General features: G+C 47.2%; 1 protein-coding gene across 3 annotated transcripts in view; it reads right to left on the reverse strand.

The window, feature by feature from the left end:
* The window catches only part of KIF16B (kinesin family member 16B), a 300,304-nt gene extending 289,193 nt beyond the window's left edge, over positions 1 to 11,111 (reverse strand). For all 3 annotated transcript variants that reach the window (XM_012188149.5, XM_027976491.3, XM_027976490.3), the window contains exon 1: positions 10,921 to 11,111. In XM_012188149.5, the coding sequence (XP_012043539.2) occupies positions 10,921 to 10,967 (47 nt within the window). In that variant the 5' untranslated portion in view covers positions 10,968 to 11,111. The remainder of the gene's footprint in view (positions 1 to 10,920) is intronic.
* Positions 11,112 to 21,154: the final 10,043 nt, after the last annotated feature.

Below are 21,154 nucleotides of genomic sequence, written 5' to 3' on the forward strand. Positions count from 1 at the left end.
TGTGGGATCCTGCCCTGGATCCCGAAACAGAAGAAGGATGTTAGCGGGAAAACCGTGTCCAGTTACCAGGGTTGCCCTTGTTAATACCATGGTCCTAACAACTGCACCGTGGTTACTTACAATGCTGATTCAGAGGAAGCTGGGGGAAGCATATATGGGAACTTTACTGTATAACTATTTCAAGTTAAAAAAAAAAACTTTTTCCAAAGGAACAAGAGTGTTCTGTCCCATAAACCACATATCACTGAAAAACAGTGTTTTACCACCAATCCTCTAACCTTAAGAGATAAACATAACACAAATTTTATATGAATTGTGTATAATTAACTTAATACACGGGCTTCCCTGGGGCGTCAGATGGGTAAAGGATCTGTCTGCAATGTGGGAGGGCAGAGTTCAATCCCTGGGTTGGGAAGATCCCCTGGAGAAGGGAAGGACTACCCACTCCAGGATTCTTGCCTGGAGAATCCCATGGACGGAGGAGCCTAGCAGGCAACAGTCCACGGGGTCACAATGAGTCAAGCTCCACTGAGTGGCTAACACTTTCAGTTTCACTTTTTGAACTTCATACACAGGGAAAGCCCAAAGCCGTCCTTACCGAGGCCCTTCCTTGGCCTGCTCCTACCTCCCCATCCCCTGACATCTGACAGGAAGATCGTCAAGATTCCCCTGCACTCACAGGGAGCAATGCGAGGCATCCCAAGGATGCCGATTCCTTATATGCATCCACGAACTGAGAGACTGGGTAGGAGGTGACAGTCATTAATGCAGCAAGTACGTTCTGGGTGACCATCCCTGCCAGGCACCGTTCTGGGCCCTGGGAAAACAGCCACGAACAAACCGGACAACGTCACCGGCTTTCCTGGAGTTTACGTGCAAGAAGGAGAGAGACGATAAACAAACCAAACAAAAATCCTTCCACGAGCACACACACAAAACTCAATCACGGTAAATGCCATGAAGCCAGATGACCGATGCAGAATGATAAAGACTCCTCGGAAGAAGTGGTATTTGAGCCAGGACCTGACCTTTCTCTAATCCCCAGTTTCCTCATCTAGAAAGTGGAGCTAAAAAATATTCACTGCTGTGGACTGTTGTCAAGAATTAAATTAGATAATGATGGCAAAGGATTTAGCAGAGTTCCTAGTGAGTGAACACCTAGAGACAGTAACTGGCGACAAAAATCACTTATCAACACTATTAAAGTGAAAGCACTTTCTCAACTGACTTTAAATTCTGTGTTGACGTTTGCTCCACGTGTCTGTGAGTGGACTGCTGGTCACAGAACAGTTCCTTCCCTTCCCCTGGGCAGCAACTATGAATGAATATACTTGTAAAAGAACAGAGCAGGAAACACAAGCTCAACGCAGAGTCGGAGGAAGTGAAGGGACGCACCCAGGCCCCTCTGGCGGTCCCTCCCCTGTGCCTGATGAGAGTCACTGGGCTGAACCCAAGGGGAAAAGGACTACCTTTCCGTGAGGGGTTTCAGAGGACTGGTGTCTGTCACTGCAGCGAGACAGAAGGCAATCCAGGCCATCGAGAACAGAGGGAGGCCCTGCCCTGGGGAGGGGGTGGAGGTGCTGGGGCGTTGTCACATCGGCCCCAGGCCAGAAGTATAACATATTTCCTCCCACAAAACAGGCCTTAGCAGGATTGCGTCCCAATTCCAGGATCCACAAAAACAGAAAAAGCTATTGAAATAATTTAGAAAATTAATCATAAAACAAGACTGTGTAGGCTAAATCAGCTTTAGACCAAAGTCACCCGAGTGCCTACTGCCTGGATCCCCCACTAGCATCCTAAGCCAACTCAGTTCACCACGGTGGCCCTTTACTCCGACCTGCTCAGCCCACATCCTAACCTTGGGAAAAGTCATGCCTCCACCTGACAAGGCCCCAAGCCACTCAGTCATCTGGCTCTTCCCCCCTCTACACCCTAATGACTGGTCTTCAAGATGTTTCTTGCAAATGCAAAACACAGGATATAAAACAGCTATACATTATGTTGCTACAAAATCAGGGGAAAAAAAAAAGAGACCGGATTCAAATGCACCTGAACCAAATTTGGATCATCTCTGGATCAAGAAATTACGATCAATTTTCGATTTGATTTCTTGGGTACACTTTTCGCACACGTTTTTCATAAGCACACAGTATTTTCACAATCAAAACAATACTGTGAAAGTTTTTTCAGGGTCCTGTTCATAAGTTTCGATCTCATGCCCTTTCCTATTACTCAGAACTCCAGCCTGATCCAGGGTCCCAGCCCCCTCAGTCGCACTCCAGTTCCCTGAAAGTCTGCCTGCTGCACAGAGAGCTGAGGCCTCGGGGCCTTGCAGTCCAGAATGTGGCAGCGAAGCCAGTGGGATAATAGTGCCTTAAAGGCACTGAGCATCACCCCTGGGAAATAGTCAACCAATGCTCACTGTGGCTGGAGCTGGTCGTAGTAGTGTTTCTCTACACTGCCATTGGACGAAACTTCTGAAAAGCCATCAGCAGCTCTCAGCGCCTAAAAAGAGCAACCAATATTTACAGAGCCCTTACTCTGAGGCCCGATACTGTTAGCAAGGGTTACTTCATTCAAAAGCCATCTCAGCCCCACGAGGGGGCTCCTGCGACAATCTCCACCTTACAGGTGAAGAAGCGGAAGCACAGAACACCTCAGTGGAGCGCCGAGACCCAGAGCGAGGAAGCGGGAGAACTGGGGTTCAAGCCCAGCCCAGCCCAGCCTTCCTGTCCCACGGAACCTTCTACGAGGACGGACGTGCCCTGCCCCACGTGTAGATACTGAGCACTTGAAATGTGACTTGTACAGCCAAGAAACTACATTTTACATCTTATTTAATGTTGATATAAGTAGCTGCATGCAGCCAAGGGCTACGAGGCTAGCTAGCACACGACAGGACTATAACAGCCCCAACTCCCAAGCTGAACAAAGACCTGTCCTCAGAACACCCTGCCTACCAACCTCTCAACCAATCCTCACCAAAATCTCCAGTTTGTCTAAGATCCCCAGTAACTGTATTTAGTGCCATCTGCCAGGCATCCCCGCCTGTCCTCATCTGAGCCTTCTGTACTATGGGGGGGAAACCCATTCTCCACCATGACCGAGCTGTGTGACCTTGGGCAGGCTCTCTGAGCCTTGCTCCTCATCTGCAGAATGGAGGGACTACGCACCATGACCGAGCTGTGTGACCTCGGGCAGGCTCTCTGAGCCTTGCTCCTCATCTGCAGAATGGAGGGACTACGCACCATGACCGAGCTGTGTGACCTCGGGCAGGCTCTCTGAGCCTTGCTCCTCATCTGCAGAATGGAGGGACTACACACCATGACCGAGCTGTGTGACCTCGGGCAGGCTCTCTGAGCCTTGCTCCTCATCTGCAGAGTGGAGGGACTGTGCTGCCTTTCAAAGGGCAACAGTCAAGCACTTCACAGACCCCCTCTAAATGGTGGTCGCTGACACCCCGTCTTCAGGGCTCAACTGAGTCTCCACTTGTTCATTGAAGGGACCCTGGGGAGCTACGAGACCTCTGCCTCCAGCCTCCAGAACCCCGAGGTCCCCTGACAACCACAGGCGGATTCTGTTGCTGCCAGCATGCGTGGCTGTGGCCCTGACTTCTCCGCCAGCAGCCCAGCCATCCCCCGAGGCCAACAGCTCTGTCATCAGCGAGCCCAGGACGACAAGTCCCTGGGGAGAGGGCTCCGGAGGGAGGCGGAGCCAGCTCAGCCCGCTTGATTATCTGGGGGTGCCGTTCCATTTCCCCTCTGTCAAAAGGGGGTGAAAAGCCTCTGTCAGTCAGTTGGTGGGAGGGGAAAAGGAAGTCCCCAAGGTGAAGAAGTGAGCACATGCCTGGTGCAAGGCGAGGCAGCGGCTCAGCGGACACGGCCACCGGAGCCTGGTGCCGAAACAGATCGCAGAGGCCTCCGCAGACCCATCTTCCCCGCCACGCCTGCCCTCCAACGGGAAGACTTCAGCAGAGCCTAACGACATCAACCCCAGTCAGACAACCACGGGCATTTTTTTCTTTCCCTTTTAACTGGACAGACATGACAGCAGATTCTAGAGGCTAATCGCGAAGAGAGGCTGAGAACTGCCATGGAGAGAAGGTGTGGGGTGGACCTGCCTTGTCAGACCAGAAAACACATTACAGAGCTAACATCTGGTCTGCGGCCAGCACCCAACAAAAATAAATTTGGGGGGAGAACATTTTTAAAACATAAGTTATTGCATAAAGGTACAATTGTGAAATTCTAAAAGTAAGAGCAATAACAGCAGCCATGGCACCCCACTCCAGTGCTCTTGCCTGGAAAATCCCACGGGCGGAGGAGCCTGGTGGGCTGCAGTCCATGGGGTCTCAAAGAGTCAGACCCGACTGAGTGACTTCACTTTCACTTTTCACTATCATGCACTGGAGAAGGAAATGGCAACCCACTCCAGCGTTCTTGCCTGGAGAATCCCAGGGACAGGGGAGCCTGGTGGGCTGCCGTCTATGGGGTCGCACAGAGTCGGACGTGACTGAAGTGACTTAGCAGCAGCAGCAGTCTTCACAGAGCCCATGCTATATGCCAGGCACCACGTGAGGAGCTTTGCCCCATGCATGTCTCTCTTCTGAACCTCATGAGTGTTCTTCACACTGCCAACTGCAACTCATCAGTAGATCTTAAAGTGGATTTACTAGACCTAAAAATAGACATTTGGGGGGATTTCCCTAGTGGTCCAGTAGTTGAGACTCCAGGCTTCCATTGCTGGGCCTGTGGGTGCGATCCCTGGTCAGGGACCTAGGATCCCACATGTCCCAAGATGGGGCCAAGAAATTAATTTTTTTTTAATTTTAAGAGAAAATTTTAAAATGAGACAGAATAGAATAGGATAAAATTGAAACTATGAGTGAACTGCATGTAACACTTCATAAATCTTTTACATATCTACAGGGCTTCCATTTTAAATGTGTTTCTTATTGTGAGTCATAGTAAAAAGTATGTGGAAAAGACCTTGTCTCACAAAAGAATTTATAAGGTATATATAATTATCATCACCATTTTGCAGATGTAAAAATTGGGGCTTAGGACAATTAAGTCTCTTGTTCAAAGGCACCCAGCTGGTAAATGACAGCTAAGACTGGAACCCAGGACGTGTGCCCTCAGACCCCGAAAATGTAACCCCAATAGATCAACTAGACAGGATGGATGACCCGGAAGAATCACCTAGTGTTTCCAGGAAAAAACAAGACCAGGGAAGAAATCACCAAGAAAAAGGCAGAGACAGTACATAAATAGTAAGCTTTTGCCCATAAAAATTATGAATGAAGTATCTGCTGACATTTCATTCATGTTATAAAGCATAGCTGTGACTGTCTAGGAAACTGACTTTTGGACAAGCTAACTATCTTCCTCAGTCTGGAAAACAGCATGACACTCACAGCCTCTACCTGCTAATATTACGAGAAAGATTAAATGAGGTTCTGCACCACTGGTCCAGAGAAAACTCTCAATAAAGGGAGGGGCTGTTAGTGATGGAATGTAATGGCTTTTTCAAATTTCAAACTACTACTTCTGCCACATAACCAAAAGCCACAGGTAGTGCTGGGGTTCAGGGTGGGCCACCCCAAAATTCACCTCCATGGCACATTGATTGTTTTAAATTAAAGTTACTTAAGAAACGGTCAATCTATGAGGGACACTCTGGCCCTCCTCTCTGTCTCCCTGAAAGCAGGACACCAATCTCCACGTGAAAGGCAGACCCCCTGCCTGTGGAGGAGGAAGGACCCCCCCAACTACTGCCAAAGACGGGGATTCCGGACCTTGTTCTTCTTCAATGTGCTACCCCAAGGGGCTTCCCTGGGGGCTCAGTCAATATAGGAGGCGCGGGTTCAATGGCTGGGTCAAGAAGATCCCCGGGAGAAGGAAATGGCAATCCACTTCAGTATTCTTGCCTGGGAAACCCCATGGACAAAGGGCCCTGCTGCTGCTGCTGCTGCTAAGTCGCTTCAATCGTGTCTGACTCTGTGCGACCCCACAGATGGCAGCCCACCAGGCTCCCCCGTCCCTGCGATTCTCCACAAAGGGCCCTGGTGGGCTACAATCCATGGGGTCACAAAGAGCCAGATGCCACTTAGCAATGAAACAACCACCCCAAGCTCAAACCCTGTTTAGATTCCCCACTAATTGGGCACACAAAACCTAAGGTTCTTTGACCTGTCAATTCCTTACAAGTTTGTTTCTTTTCCTCCTGTTAACCTTCTGTCAATTTCATTATTAGACCAGTCATAAGAACTCACCAAGAGGGAGAGGAAGAAGTTTCCTCCTCCTGGACAATTACTAAAAAGGAACACATCATATTTTGTCCTTAATCAAGTACTGGGTGCCTCTCCAGAGGACCGGTGACCACACAGGCTCCTGGCTTAGAGTCAGTATCTCAACCCCTTGCCCCATCCTTCAACAGGATGCAACCCAACCGCCTTATCACCCCAGGCCTCTCCTTCCTACTGGCTGCTTCCTGTTTGCCTGCCTTCAGAGCTTGTACCCTTATTTGCAAAAGCCAAGACAGGGAACAACTTAAGGGTCCATCAACAGATGAATGGATAAAGACGACAGGACCGACACACACACACAAATATGAATATGTGAATATTACCCAGCCATGAAAAAGAAGGAAATCCTACCATCCGTAACAACATAGATGAATCTTGAGGGCATTATGCCAAGTGAAAGTAGTCAGAGAAAGAGAACTACTGTATAGATGGCACCTACATGTGGAATCAAAAAAAAAAAAAAAAACAGCAACAAACAACTAGGTCAAAGGAATTCGATTTGTGGTTATCCCATGGACAGAGGAGCCTGGTAGGCTGCAGTCAATGGGGTCACTGGGAGTTGGACACAACTGAGCGACTTCACTTTCACGCATTGGAGAAGGAAATGGCAACCCACTCCAGTGTTCTTGCCTGGAAAGTCCCGGGGACCGGGGAGCCTGGTGGGCTGCCGTCTCTGGGGTCGCACAGGGTCCAACACAACTGACGCGTCTTAGCAGCAGCAGCATAGGCAAGGGATAGGGAACAGGGGGACTGGATGATGGGCATCAAAAGTCACAAACTTTCAGTCATAAGATAAATAAGCCCCGGGGATATAATGTACAACATGATGACCACAGTTAATACCTCTGGAAGGTATTTGAAAGCTGTTTTGAGAGTAAATCCTAAGAGTTTTCATCACAAGGGAAAAAAACATTTTTTTCTTTTTTTTGGAACAATATGAGATGATGGATGTTAACTCATCTTATTGTGGTAATTATTTCACAGGGTATACAAGTCAAGTTATTAGGCCATATATCTGACACTTACAAATATGTCAATCACATCTCAATCAAACTGGGGGAAAATTCTTTTAACAAGTTCCTTCAAACCGCCTGGACAACGAGCTAAAAATTCTTTCTGTGGTGCCAATGACTTCTTGGATGACTCCTTAAAATTACATAAACAAGTTTTGAATTATTAATTATAAAACTACCAAGAGCAAAGTAAAAACTCAAACAGTAAAAGGAAAGAAACGTCTTCTATCCCGGCCTAATACACTCTTCATCAGCCCTCCTCCCCAGAGTTAGCTGTCAGGCTTCTTGTGAATCACTCTATACAGATACAGCCGTGTGTGTGCATTTTTAACATTTTTAACATTCACACAACTCTACAACAGTGTATGCATCTGTGAGTATCTTGCTTTTCTTACTTAATTCTCTATCTTGGAACTCTTTTTAAGACAAAGATCCTAAGAGTCTTTCGTAAGTATTATACTCTGCCAAATGACTTGGCCACAATTTTAAAATTCCCCCATTACTGTACATTTAGCTCATTTATGATTTTTTTGTTGTTGTTATACAAAGAATGATGCAGAAGTATCCCTATACATACATCTTGGTAGACAGGAATACAATCTATAAAATAAAATCTTAGAAATGAAATTTCTCAACCAAAGAGTTTATAAATTTCATATCTTGACAGCTACTGTCAAATTTCCCAACACGGAAGTTTCAAAGGTGTTGACCCTTTACGATCCCATCACCAACACTCGAAGTTCAGCTAATATTCACCAATCTCATTGGTGAAAAATGGTTTCTTACAAATATTATAACCTGCAACTCTTTCCTTATGAGTTAAGCCAAGCATTTCTGGTTGGCCATTAGTATACCTCTTTCCACTTCACTGCCAACTTCCGGAACACTTTCTCTCCTTGAAATTGCTCTTTGGAAGGTTATCAAAACTCATCTCCAAGACCAAAGACGTACTGGCATCAGCAGAGCACCATCTTGGCAATACCTGCTGCTGCTGCTGCTGCTGCTAAGTCACGTCAGTCGTGTCCGACTCTGTGCGACCCCATAGACGGAAGCCCACCAGGCTCCTCTGTCCCTGGGCTTCTCCAGGCAAGAACACTGGAGTGGGTTGCCATTTTCTTCTCCAGTGCATGAAAGTGAAAAGTGAAAGTGAAGTCGCTCAGTCGTGTCCGACTCTTAGCGACCCTATGAGGCCTATGAGGCTCCTCCGTCCATGGGATTTCTCAGGCAACAGTACTGGAGTGGGGTGCCATTGCCTTCTCCCTTGGTAATACCAGACACCAGCAACCACCGCCTCTTCCGGGAGCCCCTTCTCCCTTCCCTTCACGACCATGCGCTGTGCTGGTTCTCCTCCACGCCTGCAGGCCAATCACCTCCCTGGAAACCTACAGAGAAGCATATCCCAGCACCCAGCCTGATTCCCTCTTCTTCTGATGGTAAACAGTCTTCTTTTTTAATCTACTGTATATCTGTGCTCTATACAGAAAAATAAGGTTTCTAGAAATTTCCCTGGTGGTCCTGTAGCTAGGATTCCACGCTCCCAGGGCAGGGGGCCTTGGTCCGATCTCTGGGTCAGGGTATCAGGATACTAGGTCCTGCAAACTAGATCCTACATGCCAAAACTAAGACCCAGCACAGCCAAATAAATAAACAAAATGTTTTTTTAAAAAAAATTTCTCCTCCTGAGAAATCAACACCTCACTGTAACATTCTTGAACTGTCATCCATGTGCTAAAAATTTCCGAATGCCAATCCTCAGATCACCTGAGACTCGTGTTTTCTTCCAGTCTCCTCAACACCAGCAAAGAAATGGATGTCCTTCCGACACTTCAGACAGTGACCCTCGTCAACACCTGGGGAAGCGCTCATTCTAGCGGGACACTGTGCTTGTATCTGACATTTACTGCCTCTCCTGAAACCCACCAACCCAAGAGAACACACCTTCCCCAAACCTCTCCCACGTTCTTAAGCATCAAACCTCAGTTAGTGACTGTTCTTCCCGTCTCTCCACCTTCCCACCCAATGAACTGCCAATTCCTGTCAATTCTGCCAGCAAACTGTCTCCATGGATCTTTCCAACCTTCCCATCCCCACCTGTAGCCAGATTTCTGCTTCCCTGTGCTCAGTCGCTCAGTCGTGTCCGAATTGTAGCCCGCCAGGCTCCCCTGTCCATGGGATTTCCCAGGCAAGAATACCAGAGTGGGTTGCCATTTCCTTCTCCAGGGTATCTTCCTGACCGAGGGATCAAACACAGGTCTCCAGCATTGGCAGGCACTTAATAAATGCCTTCTAGTTACTCAATACAATCTTGTAGCATGTGCTCCAAAGCTTCTTTAGTTCAAAGAAGGAAAAGAACCTTCATATGTTGTACATGTAAATCCAAAATAAAGAACAATCTTTTAAAAACATCTAAATGGGGCCCATTTGTTTTGTAGGACTGAATACACATAGAAATGTATATATCTGACTTACCCAAAAGTCAAACTTCTTCCCTAAAAAGCTTTAGAAATAACTTAAAAATCACAAAAGCATTGGTTTCCAAAAGCTACAAATCAGAATAACGACTCCCTATCTGCCAACAGAAAAACAGATTCAGGTGAATCAAAGAAGGTTCCAGCAATCTCTTGATTTTATAATCCTCTGATGCCTCAATCAGCTGTCAGAACTAACAAACAATGACCTCCAAAGTCAACACAAGAAAAGTAGCAAAGGCCATATGGTATGCTCAACTTGCTTGAGAAGCCAATAAAAACAAATGGCCTTGCGTGAACTGCTCCTATCAACTGGGAAGGACATATCCCGTTTAGATCCACTTCATTCTTTAAAGTTAAACCAATTTAAAAAGTAACTATTCTAAAGCCAGTGATTATAGTCACTGAAAAGGAAGAACAGATTATTCTTCACAGAATGCAGAGTCACATCATTCTGAAAAGCATCACTTACTAGAAACATTCAAGATTAAATTATAACCACCTCCCTATTAACATCAGCATATTTCAAACACGTGTACTTAAGGGTCCTTGAATTTTTTTCTCCCAGTTTTTAAGCAAAACTTAAAGTTTTCCCATCCACTCTTTAACCTGAAGTTAAGGACAGCGAAACTACGGATCAGAAGAAGTCAAGGTTCACGTTTGGTGAATCACAATCAATCATAATCATCTCTTATTAAGAAATTAAAAAGTTACACCGAAAATAGTGAGAGAACTTCTGAGTTGGCACAATTGACGGGACTCTGCCTCACAGCTCTGGTGCCCCGTACTCATGCTCTTGAATTTACACCTTCAGGAAAGTGATCCCTTGATGCTTTTTAAACGGGGAGCGAGCAAACTTCCTCAAATTCTCGGGACCGGGAAGAGTTGACAGGAATCTTCTCCATGGCGCCTTAAACTCTTTACCCCCAGAGTCTCCTCCCGAGCAGTGTAAAAGCGAGAGCAAAGCTTTAAGTTGCCCCAGGCCCCCAGAGGCCACCACCGGGCCCGGGGCGCCGGCGACCGGCTCTGGACCCCAAGTCCAGGACGGCTCTGCAGGGGAGCTGGACACCAGCTCCCTCCGGGTGGGGAAGAGCGCGGGGGCCACCTGCGCCCCAAGCCCTGTACTCACCTGCGATTCATGGGCCGGACCCTCACGGCCACCTTGACCGAGGCCATCGCTCATCCCGGCCCGGCCCGCGTGCGCCCGCCGCAGCCCGCGACTCCCGAGACACTGCCCGCGGCTCCCGCCCCCTTCCCCGGCCCCCGCCCCTGCGCTCGGGCCGGACTCCACGGCAGCCGCTGCCCTCCGGCCCCGCCTCTGAGCATGCCCAGAGCGGCTCCGGCCCGCGTGATCCGCGCTCCGCGCTTCGGCGGCGCCCGGGCGGCGCGCAGGGGCGGAGCCAGGGTGCCTGGGAGCCGGTTCGAGGTCAAGAAATCAGGTAGTTCGAGCCTCAGGGCCGCTGGGGACGGGGCGATTTCAAGAACGCCTAAAACCCAACCTCACTCCTTGAAAAAACTGGGAGGAGGCAGAAGAAGAGGAGTTCGCAGCAATTTAGGGCCAGCTCAAGAATTTGACCACAATCCTGAGGTCAAATTACCAAAAACAGTTTTTCAGCCCTAACCAAGGACCTGGCTTTAGGACACCGGGAAGGAGTTAACTCTTCCAATTTAAAACCGGAGCACAGAGATTATCACAGCTTGGCAGTGGGCCACTCCTCAGGTCCTCTCTGCTACTCTGAAGCTGTCTGAGCTGTTCTGGACCCCTCAACTCAGGGATACGAAGAAATGAAAATAAAAAGGGTACGGCCAGAATGGCTCTATTGTCTGAAATCAGATCTTAATTGGACTTTTTTTGCACATATGTTACAGTTTGGGCTTCTCAGGTGACTGAGTGGTAAAGAAGCTCCCTGCAGTGCAGGAGACGGGGGTTCCATCCCTGGATCGGGAAGATTCTCTAGAGAAAGAAATGGCAACTCGCTCCAGTATTCTTGCCTGGAGAATTCCAAGGACAGAGGAACCGGTGGGCTACAGTCCATGAGGTCCCAAAGCGTCCAACAGGACTTAGCGACCGAGCGGCTGCCCTCTGCTCAGATGGAACGTTACAGTTCCAGTTCCATCTTCAAGGAATTAGGGGTGGGAACGACTCTCCTGGGGCTTAGGGTCTCGGAGAAGTGAAGTCCGAGGTCCTATCCCTGCTCCCGTCTGCTCCCCTCTCCCGAAGAATGCACATTCATTCAGTCAGTCAGTCAGTCCCTCAAGCACGCACTCTTTGGGGCATTGGTTCACACACACCCAGGGGCCCACCTATGAGCCACAGGCCACATTAACCAAGATATCAATTCTGCCTTCCTCCGCTGCCCCACTCTGGGCCACTCAGCCCACCCATCCCAGCCCCACGACCCCACCCTTCCTGCCTCCGGTCTCACAGCTGAAAGGGGGTGGGGGCAGGCAGCAAAATCCACACAAGGCAGTGCCCATACTCAACAGCCAGTGTGCCCCCACGTTCCTAATGGAGCCACAAAAGGATGCTCTGCCCTCATTTCCTCCTTGCCGGTGTTTCACACCCCCAGGACACCCTGAGAGCTGGGAAGGGGGGCACTGCTCCTCCACAAGCCCAGCTATGATGGGGGCCGCAAGAAGTGGATGCTGGGTTCCTGGGTTTCAGCTTCGGCTCCAGCATTAGCTTTGGGTGGCCCAGTCTGCATTACTGGGCGCCTGTAAGGCTCTTGCTTTATCTACAAATCAGGAAAAACTCCTGGTTGTTGGTTCACGCTTTGAGTTGATGCCTGCAAACACGTGACCCACTTAAACAAGGAATCGTCGCTTCAGTCCCCCTAGAGCCCTGACGCTGGCCGGGAATCAGCACCCAGAGAGTTCCTAGAGCCCGGAGACCCATGGCTTTTTCCCTTGGGGAGCGCAGAGCTGGGTGCGGATTCGACCATCAAGAGGCGGGGAAACTAGCCGCGCCAGAGCCCGGAGCGGGCCGGGCATGCGCGGTAGCGGTGGGTGGGGTAAAGAACGCGAAGAAGTTCGCGCGACGCGGGGGATGCCCGGGCAGGGGGCGGAGCCCACCTTATATGGGAGCTGCGCGGGGACAAACTGCGCGCGGGCCGCCTTCCCGGGGGGCGCGGCCCAACATTTGCGTGAGCCGCCGCGGCGCCTGCTAATGACCACTCTATTAAGGTTGGGGGCTTCAGTGCACAGAACACGCGAGTGGCCTAGAGCTGACAAAGCCAGCCCAATTCTTGAAGACAATAAATTACACAAGCTTGCAGGAGGAGTTCAGGATTAAAAGCTGTTTTCTGTTTCTAGGGCTTGGCTCTTCGGAAGGTTTTGTTCATTCATTCATTTCCGACACGCTGCTCTTGCCTCTAAGCCCTCTATCCCCCTTCGTGACTTTGCCATTTGACGAAACAGACCGAAACAGCCCCGCAGACACTTTGGCCTCACCCAGCACTCCTGGAGCTTTTGAATGTGAGGCTGTAAGTCTTCGACTCACGCTGGGCAGGATGGGACAGAGACTTGACTGGAGAACATTTCTTAACTCAGTGAAAGAAGTCTCTGAAAGGGAAGACGAACGACAAGATGAGGTGGCTCTACTTGTCAAAAGTAAACAGCACGTTTCTGGAATACTTTGCAAACGACCGCTTATACAAGTCACCTGGGGAAACTTGTGAACTGGCAGATTCTGATTGGACAGCTCTGGTGTGAAACCTGAGATGCTGCTTTTCCAGCAAACTCTGTGGGTGCAGCTGATCTCACCTGGCCTAATTTATGGGGCCCGGGGCTGGAGGTTGGGCTCAATTGGTATTACTGGGAAGCCTGTGCTTCTTCTCTTAGCCTGGAAAAGTTAGCCGAGGTTTCTTAGTTGGGCGAGGGAGCCTTTCAGGATGGCACACCCGGTGACTCTTGTAGGTCAGTTTGCCGATTTCCCGAATTGGTCAAAGGCAGCAAGTCCAGCATCCGTGTGGAGGGCGTCACCCACCAGGAGCAGGTACTCATGAGAGCCACCAAAATTACAAATCTACCAGAAGGTCCCTGAACTTGGATTGGGGGGTGGGAGGGTTGGTGGGGCTGGGCAGGGCGGGGTGTAAATATCTGTTATAGCCTCTAAATAAAATATATTCACTTTAGTAATACCAGAGATTTTGACACCTCTAGAAATTATGGATTTTCCTGTTCAATTTTAATTGTTGCAGCTTTCTCAAATTGTTAAAAGTCGCTGTTACATTGAAATTATGGTCCTCATTAGAATGACACTACATCTTGTTATTTAATATAACCACATATGTTAGTCTATCACAAATTTATCTTTTTTATATCTTGCTCGCTGTGTTTCATTAAAATTGATTTTCCTTTCCATCCTGTGTATTTTATGCATTTAAAAAGGTTATTCTGAAAATGACATTTCACCAGACAAAAGGGTCCAGAGCACAAAAGCATTTAAGAACCTACAATTTGGAAATTCATTTCATTTGGATGAGTGAAGGGCAATTCTAGTTTCAAAAAAAAGAAAAATTGAATGGTGATGGAGAGAAGAAAAGTTTCTGAGGCCTATGTTAAAACCGGAATGGGGGGCTTCCCTGGTGGCTCAATGGTAAAAGAAGCCCCTGCTAATGCAGGAGACACTGGTTCAATCCCTGGTGGGGGAAGAGTCCATCTGTCACAGAGCCACTAAGCCCATGCACCCCAACTATTGGGCCTGTGCTCTAGAGAATGGGAACTGCAACTGTTGAGCCCACGTTCAGCAACTACTGAAGCCTGCACGCCCTAGAGCTGTGCTCCACAAGCCACTGCCATGACAAGCCTGGGCACCACAACTAGAGAAAGCCTGGGCAAAGCAACAAAGGCCCAGCACAGCCAAAGATAAATAGATAAAATTGTAAAACAAGAAAACCCCGAATGCTATCAAAGAAGAATGGAATATTGACCCATTACCCGTAAAGCCAGAGCCCGGAGCGGGCCGGGCATGCGCGGTAGCGGTGGGTGGGTATGGTTTGCTTTTGTTTGCTTGTTTTGATGTAGCCTGTTTGGGTCTTCATTTATTGTTGAATTCTTTTTTTTTCCCTCTACTGTTTCACAGTCTCAGTACTGCCAAATAGTTGTGACTCATGTAAACTCCCTGAGACTTAGCTTCTTCATTTCAAAGTGAGATTGCATTGAAATGTTTACTCCACTGCAAAATATTTGAATCATCTTGAAACACCATTATCAGAAAAAAAAAAAAAAGAAACACACACTCCTATCTGCTATATGTACAGTTATATATTTTTCCTCTAGTCTCTAAGGAACAAAGTTGATTTACTCTCTCACCAGTATGACTTTTTCAAAACCTTGACAAACAGCAGACTGGCACACTTCAATTGGAACATAGAATACAACTGACATCTCAGAAACCCATCTGTTTTTCTGTTTGCAAGTACTGACTTCAAGCATTATATCACACGGCACACTTAATATCTTCATGTGGGTGTCCATCATGGGACTTAAGTTGGATTTAGGAGGTATGCAGTGAGCCAAAAAACTAAAGTAAGTATTCTTCAGGTTCTCAAACAAATACATAATCGTATTAGAGACAGAAATCATAGATATCAAATCCAAACATGGAAGATTTTCATGTTCTAAGTCACAAAATTTTAAAGTAAATTTAGAATCTCCTAAAATACTAAACATTAAAAGCAACCATCATTTGAGAAAATGTGCTTGGGGACCTGAAAGTGAAGCCTGAGCACCAGAGTAACAGTAAGGATAATCTTGAAAGTCATACATAATAATTTTGTTGGCAAGCTATAGGCAGGTAGCTATGAATGGCAGTTTTCTGCAGAACGGAATGAAGAAATCACAGAGATTCAATTTAATAGAAGCTATCACCCTAAATCACAGTCATTTTATACACTAAGATAGAAAAAAAGATTGTTTTCAATTGTGTATAACTAGACCTGGTGTCAAAAAGAGTTCAGAATCGATGGACTTTGTAGAGTCTGGAAGCATTTCAACTTCTTCAGAGTGAGAAACCACATTTAGTTGGAGGGATGAAGAAATGTTTCATGAATGAATTGGTTGCAGAGACAAGTCTGGCAGGACAGACAGCATTTGAGCCTCAAGATGGATGAGGAGATGACCTCTGAAGTAGAGGAATACCTTGAACAAATATTCAGAGATAGGAAAGGAAGGGTCCTGCCCCAGAAATGGGCTTCCCAGGTGGCTCAGCTGATAAAGAATATGCCTGCAATGCAGGAGACCTGAGTTCAGTCCCTGGGTTGGGAAGATCCTCTGGAGAAGGGAAAGGCTACCTACTCCAGGATTCTGGCCTGGAGAATTCCACGGACTGTGTAGTCCACGGGGTCTCAAAGAGTTGGACGTGACTGAGCAACTTTTCTTCCTTCCTTTCTTTCTGCCCCAGAAATAGTGAGGAAGGAAAGCCTCTTACCTAGGGCATAGTGTTAGAGGTTTAAAGATAGTGATACAGGGCACTTCCCTGGTGGTCCAGTGGTTAAGATTCCACACTCCCAATGCAGGGAAGTGAAGAGGAGCTGAAAAGCCTCTTGATGAAAGTGAAAGAGGTGAGTGAAAAAGTTGGCTTAAAGCTCAACATTCAGAAAACGAAGATCATGGCATCTAGTCCCATCACTTCATGGGAAATAGATGGGGAAACAGTAGAAATAGTGTCAGACTTTATTTTGGGGGGCTCCAAAATCACTGCAGATGGTGACTGCAGCCTTGAAATTAAAAGACGCTTATTCCTTGGAAGAAAAGTTATGACCAACCTAGATAGTATATTCAAAAGCAGAGACATTACTTTGCTGACTAAGGTCCATCTAGTCAAGGCTATGGTTTTTCCAGTGGTCATGTATGGATGTGAGAGTTAGACTGTGAAGAAGGCTGAGCACCAAAGAATTGATACTTTTGAACTGTGGTGTTGGAGAAGACTCTTGAGAGTCCCTTGGACTGCAAGGAGATCCAACCAGTCCATTCTGAAGGAGATCAACCCTGGGATTTCTTTGGCAGGAATAATGCTAAAGCTGAAGCTCCAGTACTTCAGCCACCTCATGCTAAGAGTTGACTCATTGGAAAAGACTCTGATGCTGGGAGGGATTGGGGGCAGAAGGAGAAGGGGACGACCCAGGATGAGATGGCTGGATGGCATCACGGACTTGATGGACGTGAGTCTGAGTGAACTCCAGGAGTTGGTGATGGACAGGGAGGCCTGGCGTGCTGCGATTCATGGGGTCGCAAAGAGTCGGACACGACTGAGCGACTGAACTGAACAGATCTGAATGCAGGGAGGTATCTCTAGACGGGAGCTGGATCCCACATGCCACAACTCAAGGTCCCCCAGGCCAAACCAAGACCCCACACCTGGCAATGAGCTCTCCTGTGCCGCAGTGAAGACCAGCCACAGCCAAATAATAAATATTAAAAAGATAAAGACAGTGAGACTTTCTCACACTCCCTGCTCCCCACAACCCTGTACTGGTAGTGTCACTTTGCAGCACTCAAACAGGGAAAGGAGTCTGTTTCTCCACCTGTTTGCATGGCTGGCCTGGTTACTTGCTTTGGCCCACTGAATGCAGCAGAATTAACCTTGCAGCCTAAGCTTGGAAAGGTTTCCTGTGCTTCACTCTTACTCCAGGGACCCTACCACAGTCACGGGAAGCAAGCAAGCTCAGGCTAGCCTGCTGAATGATGGCATGACCGCTCAAACCCAGTGCCACCATCAATAGCCACCCAACCCCCAGAAGTGGGAGTGGGACCCCTTGCAGCAGCCAGCCCCAGCCACTTCATGAGCTGGTCAGTGATGTACGAGAGCAGCCCAGAATGACAGAGCCTGTCCAGACCACCAGAACCAGCAAGCCGACCTGTAGATGGACGGGGATCAGGATGCCAAAATATGCAACTGTGGCATAAGAATTATCTTAAATCTGAAGGCAATTAAAAATAAGCCAACACAGGAAGAGCTCTTTGTCCTCCCCCATCTTCCAAAAAGCAGGACAGAAATTTCCCTTGGTGAAGCTGGTCCTCCTTCCCTCCCCCATACAAAAAGAACATGCCTTCTTACTAGAGTAGAAAGGCAACAAACCTTACTAAACTAACTTTGATCTCCCATTTGTTTCCCCCACATACTTACTTTCCCATGATTTACAACCATCCAGTCCTTACAGCCACTAGGAGATGAGAACCCTTTTCCTTTTTGTAGTCACTTCCCCACAATGTATTACCTTTTGTTAAAATAATAAATTCCAATGCCTAATTGCTTTGGGTTTTTTCACTTCTTTTCAGTGATGCCTTCCATGCAGATAAAAACTAAACCTTTCTTCTCAGTCTAACCAGAGCTAACCTTCACCTAACATTAATCTAACCTTACCTTTAACATAACCGAATCTTAACTTTAATTGAGACTGGATGCTGAAAAGAACACTTTGTTCTGTTAAACTGTTTTGCCAGTTTACTTTGCACACCCAGGTAATCAGCTCAAGAAGGTAAAGGAAGCTCTTTTTTTCCCACCCTGACAGGACTCATGAACAATAAACCAGTGGTGGTCATTTAAGCCATTTGGTTTAGGGTGGTGTTGTTATTCGGTCACTAAGTCATGTCTGACTCTGTGACTCCATGGATTGTAGCCCAACAGGCTTCCCTGTCCTTCACAATCTCCCAGACTCTGCTCAAACTCATATCCAATGAGTCAGTGTTGCCATCCAACCATCTCATCCTCTGTTGCTTCCTTCTCCTCCTGCCCTCAGTTTTTCCCAGCATCAGGGTCTTTTCCAATGACTTGGCTCTTCACATGAGGTGGCCAATGTATTGGGGCTTCAGCTTCAGTCCTTTCAAAGAATATTCAGGGTTGATTTCCTTTAGGATTGATTGGTTTGATCTCTTTGCAGTCCAAGGGACTTTTAATTCTTCAGCACTCAGCCATCGTTATGGTTCAACGCTCACATCCGTACATGACTATTGGAAAAACCACAGCTTTGACTTAGGGGATCTGTATGTTATTGCTTGCCTCCAAATACATCCTATCTTATCTAATGAGAAAGGTTTTGGATAAATGGGATAATTCAGGAGCATTGCTCAGTTCAGTTCAGTTCAGTCCCTCAGTCCAGTCCGACTCTTTGCTGCAGTCCACCAGGCACACCAGGCCTGCCTGTCCATCGCCAACTCCCAGAATTTACTCAAACTCATGTCCATTGCATTGGTGATGCCATCCAACCATCTTATCTTCAGTCGTCCCCTTCTCCTCCTGCATTCAATCTTTCCCAGCATCAGGGTCTTTTCCAGTGAGTCAGTTCTTCGAATCAGGTGGCCAAAGTATTGGAGTTTCAGCTTCAACATCAGTCCTTCCAATGACTATTCTGATTTCCTTTAGGATGGAGAGGTTGGATCTCCAAGGGACTCTGAAGAGTCTTCTCCAACACCACAGTTCAAAAGCATCAATTCTTCAGAGCTCAGCTTTCTTCACAGTCCAACTGTCACATCCATATGTGATTTCTGGAAAAGCCATAGCCTTGACTAGATGGACATTTGTTGACAAAGTAATGTCTCTGCTTTTTAATATGCTATCTAGGTTGATCACAACTTTTCTTCTAAGGAGCAAGCGTCTTTTAATTTCATGGCTGCAGTCACCATCTGCAGTGATTTTGGAGCCCCTAAAACTAAAGTCTATCACTGTTTCCACTGTTTCCCCATCTGCTTGTCACAAAGTGGTGGGACCAGATGCCATGATCTTCATTTTCTGAATGTTGAGTTTTAAGCCAACTTTTTCACTCTCTTCTCTCACTTTCATCACGAGGCTTTTTAATTCTTCTTCACTTTCTGCCATAAGGGTGGTGTCATCTGCATATCTGAGGTTATTGATATTTCTCCCGGCAATCTTGATTCCAATTTGTGCTTCATTCAGTCCAGCATTTCTCATGCATGTAAGTTAAATAAGCAGTGTGAAAATACACAGGCTTGACATATTGCTTTCCCTATTTGGAACCAGTCTGTCGTTCCATGTCTGGTTCTAACCGTTGCTTCCTGAGCTGCATATAGATTTCTCAAGAGGCAGGTCAGGTGGTCTGGTATTCCCATCTCTTTAAGAATTTTCCAGAGTTTGTTGCGGCCCACATAGTCAAAGGCTTTGGCGTAGTCAATAAAGCAGAAGTAGATATTTTTCTGGAACTCTCTTGCTTTTTCGATGATCCAACAGATGTTGGCAATTTGATCTCTGGTTCCTCTACATTTTCTAAATCCAGCTTGAACATTTGGAAATTCACAGTTCACGATGTACTCTTGAAGCCTGGCTTGGAGAATTTTGAGCATTTCTTTACTAGCGTGTGAGATGAGTGCAATTGTGTGGTAGTTTGAACATTCTTTGGCATTGCCTTTCTTTGGGATTGGAAAGAAAACAGACCTTTTCCAGCCCTATGGCCACTGCTGAGTTTTCCAAATTTGCTGGCGTATTGAGTGCCACACTTCCACAGCATCATCTTTTAGGACTTGAAATAGCTCAGCTGGAATTTCATCACCTCCACTAGCTTTGTTTGTAGTGATGCTTCCTAAGGACCACTTGACTTCACATTCCAGGATGTCTGGCTCTAGGCTGGTGATCACACCTTTGTGATTATCTGGGTTTGGTATAGTTCTTCTGTGTATTCTTGCTACCTCTTCTTAATATCTCCTGCTTCTGTTTAGTTCAGTTGCGCCCCACTCTTTGCGACCCCATGAATCGCAGCACGCCAGGCCTCCCTGTCCATCACCAACTCCCAGAGTTCACTCAAACTCATGTCCATCGAGTTAGTGATGCCTTCCAGCCATTTCATCCTCTGTCGTCCCCTTCTCTCCTCCTGCCCTCAATCCCTCCCAGCATCAGAGTCTTTTCCAATGAGTCAACTCTTTGCATGAGGTGGCCAAAGTACTGGAGTTTCAGGACTTTAGCATCAGTCCTTCCAATGAATACCCAGGACTGATCTCCTTTAGGATGGACTGGTTGGATCTCCTTGCAGTCCAAGGGACTCACAAGAGTCTTCTCCAATACCACAGTTCAAAAGCATCAATTCTTTGGCACTCAGCTTTCTTCACAGTCCAACTCTCACATCCATACATGACCACTGGAAAAACCATCACCTTGACTAGACAGACCTTTGTTGGCAAAGTAATGTCTCTGCTTTTCAATATGCTATCTAGGTTGGTCATAACTTTTCTTCCAAGGAGTAAGCATCTTTTAATTTCATGGTTGCAGTCACCATCTGCAGGGATTTTGGAGCCCAAAAAAATAAAGTCTGACACTGTTTCCACTGTTTCCCCATCTATTTCCCATGACGTGATGGGACCAGATGCCCTGATCTTCATTTTCTGAATGTTGAGCTTCAAGCCAACTTTTTCAG

The sequence above is a fragment of the Ovis aries genome, chromosome 13 (assembly GCF_016772045.2).
Source record: "Ovis aries strain OAR_USU_Benz2616 breed Rambouillet chromosome 13, ARS-UI_Ramb_v3.0, whole genome shotgun sequence".
Classification (NCBI taxonomy): domain Eukaryota; kingdom Metazoa; phylum Chordata; class Mammalia; order Artiodactyla; family Bovidae; genus Ovis; species Ovis aries.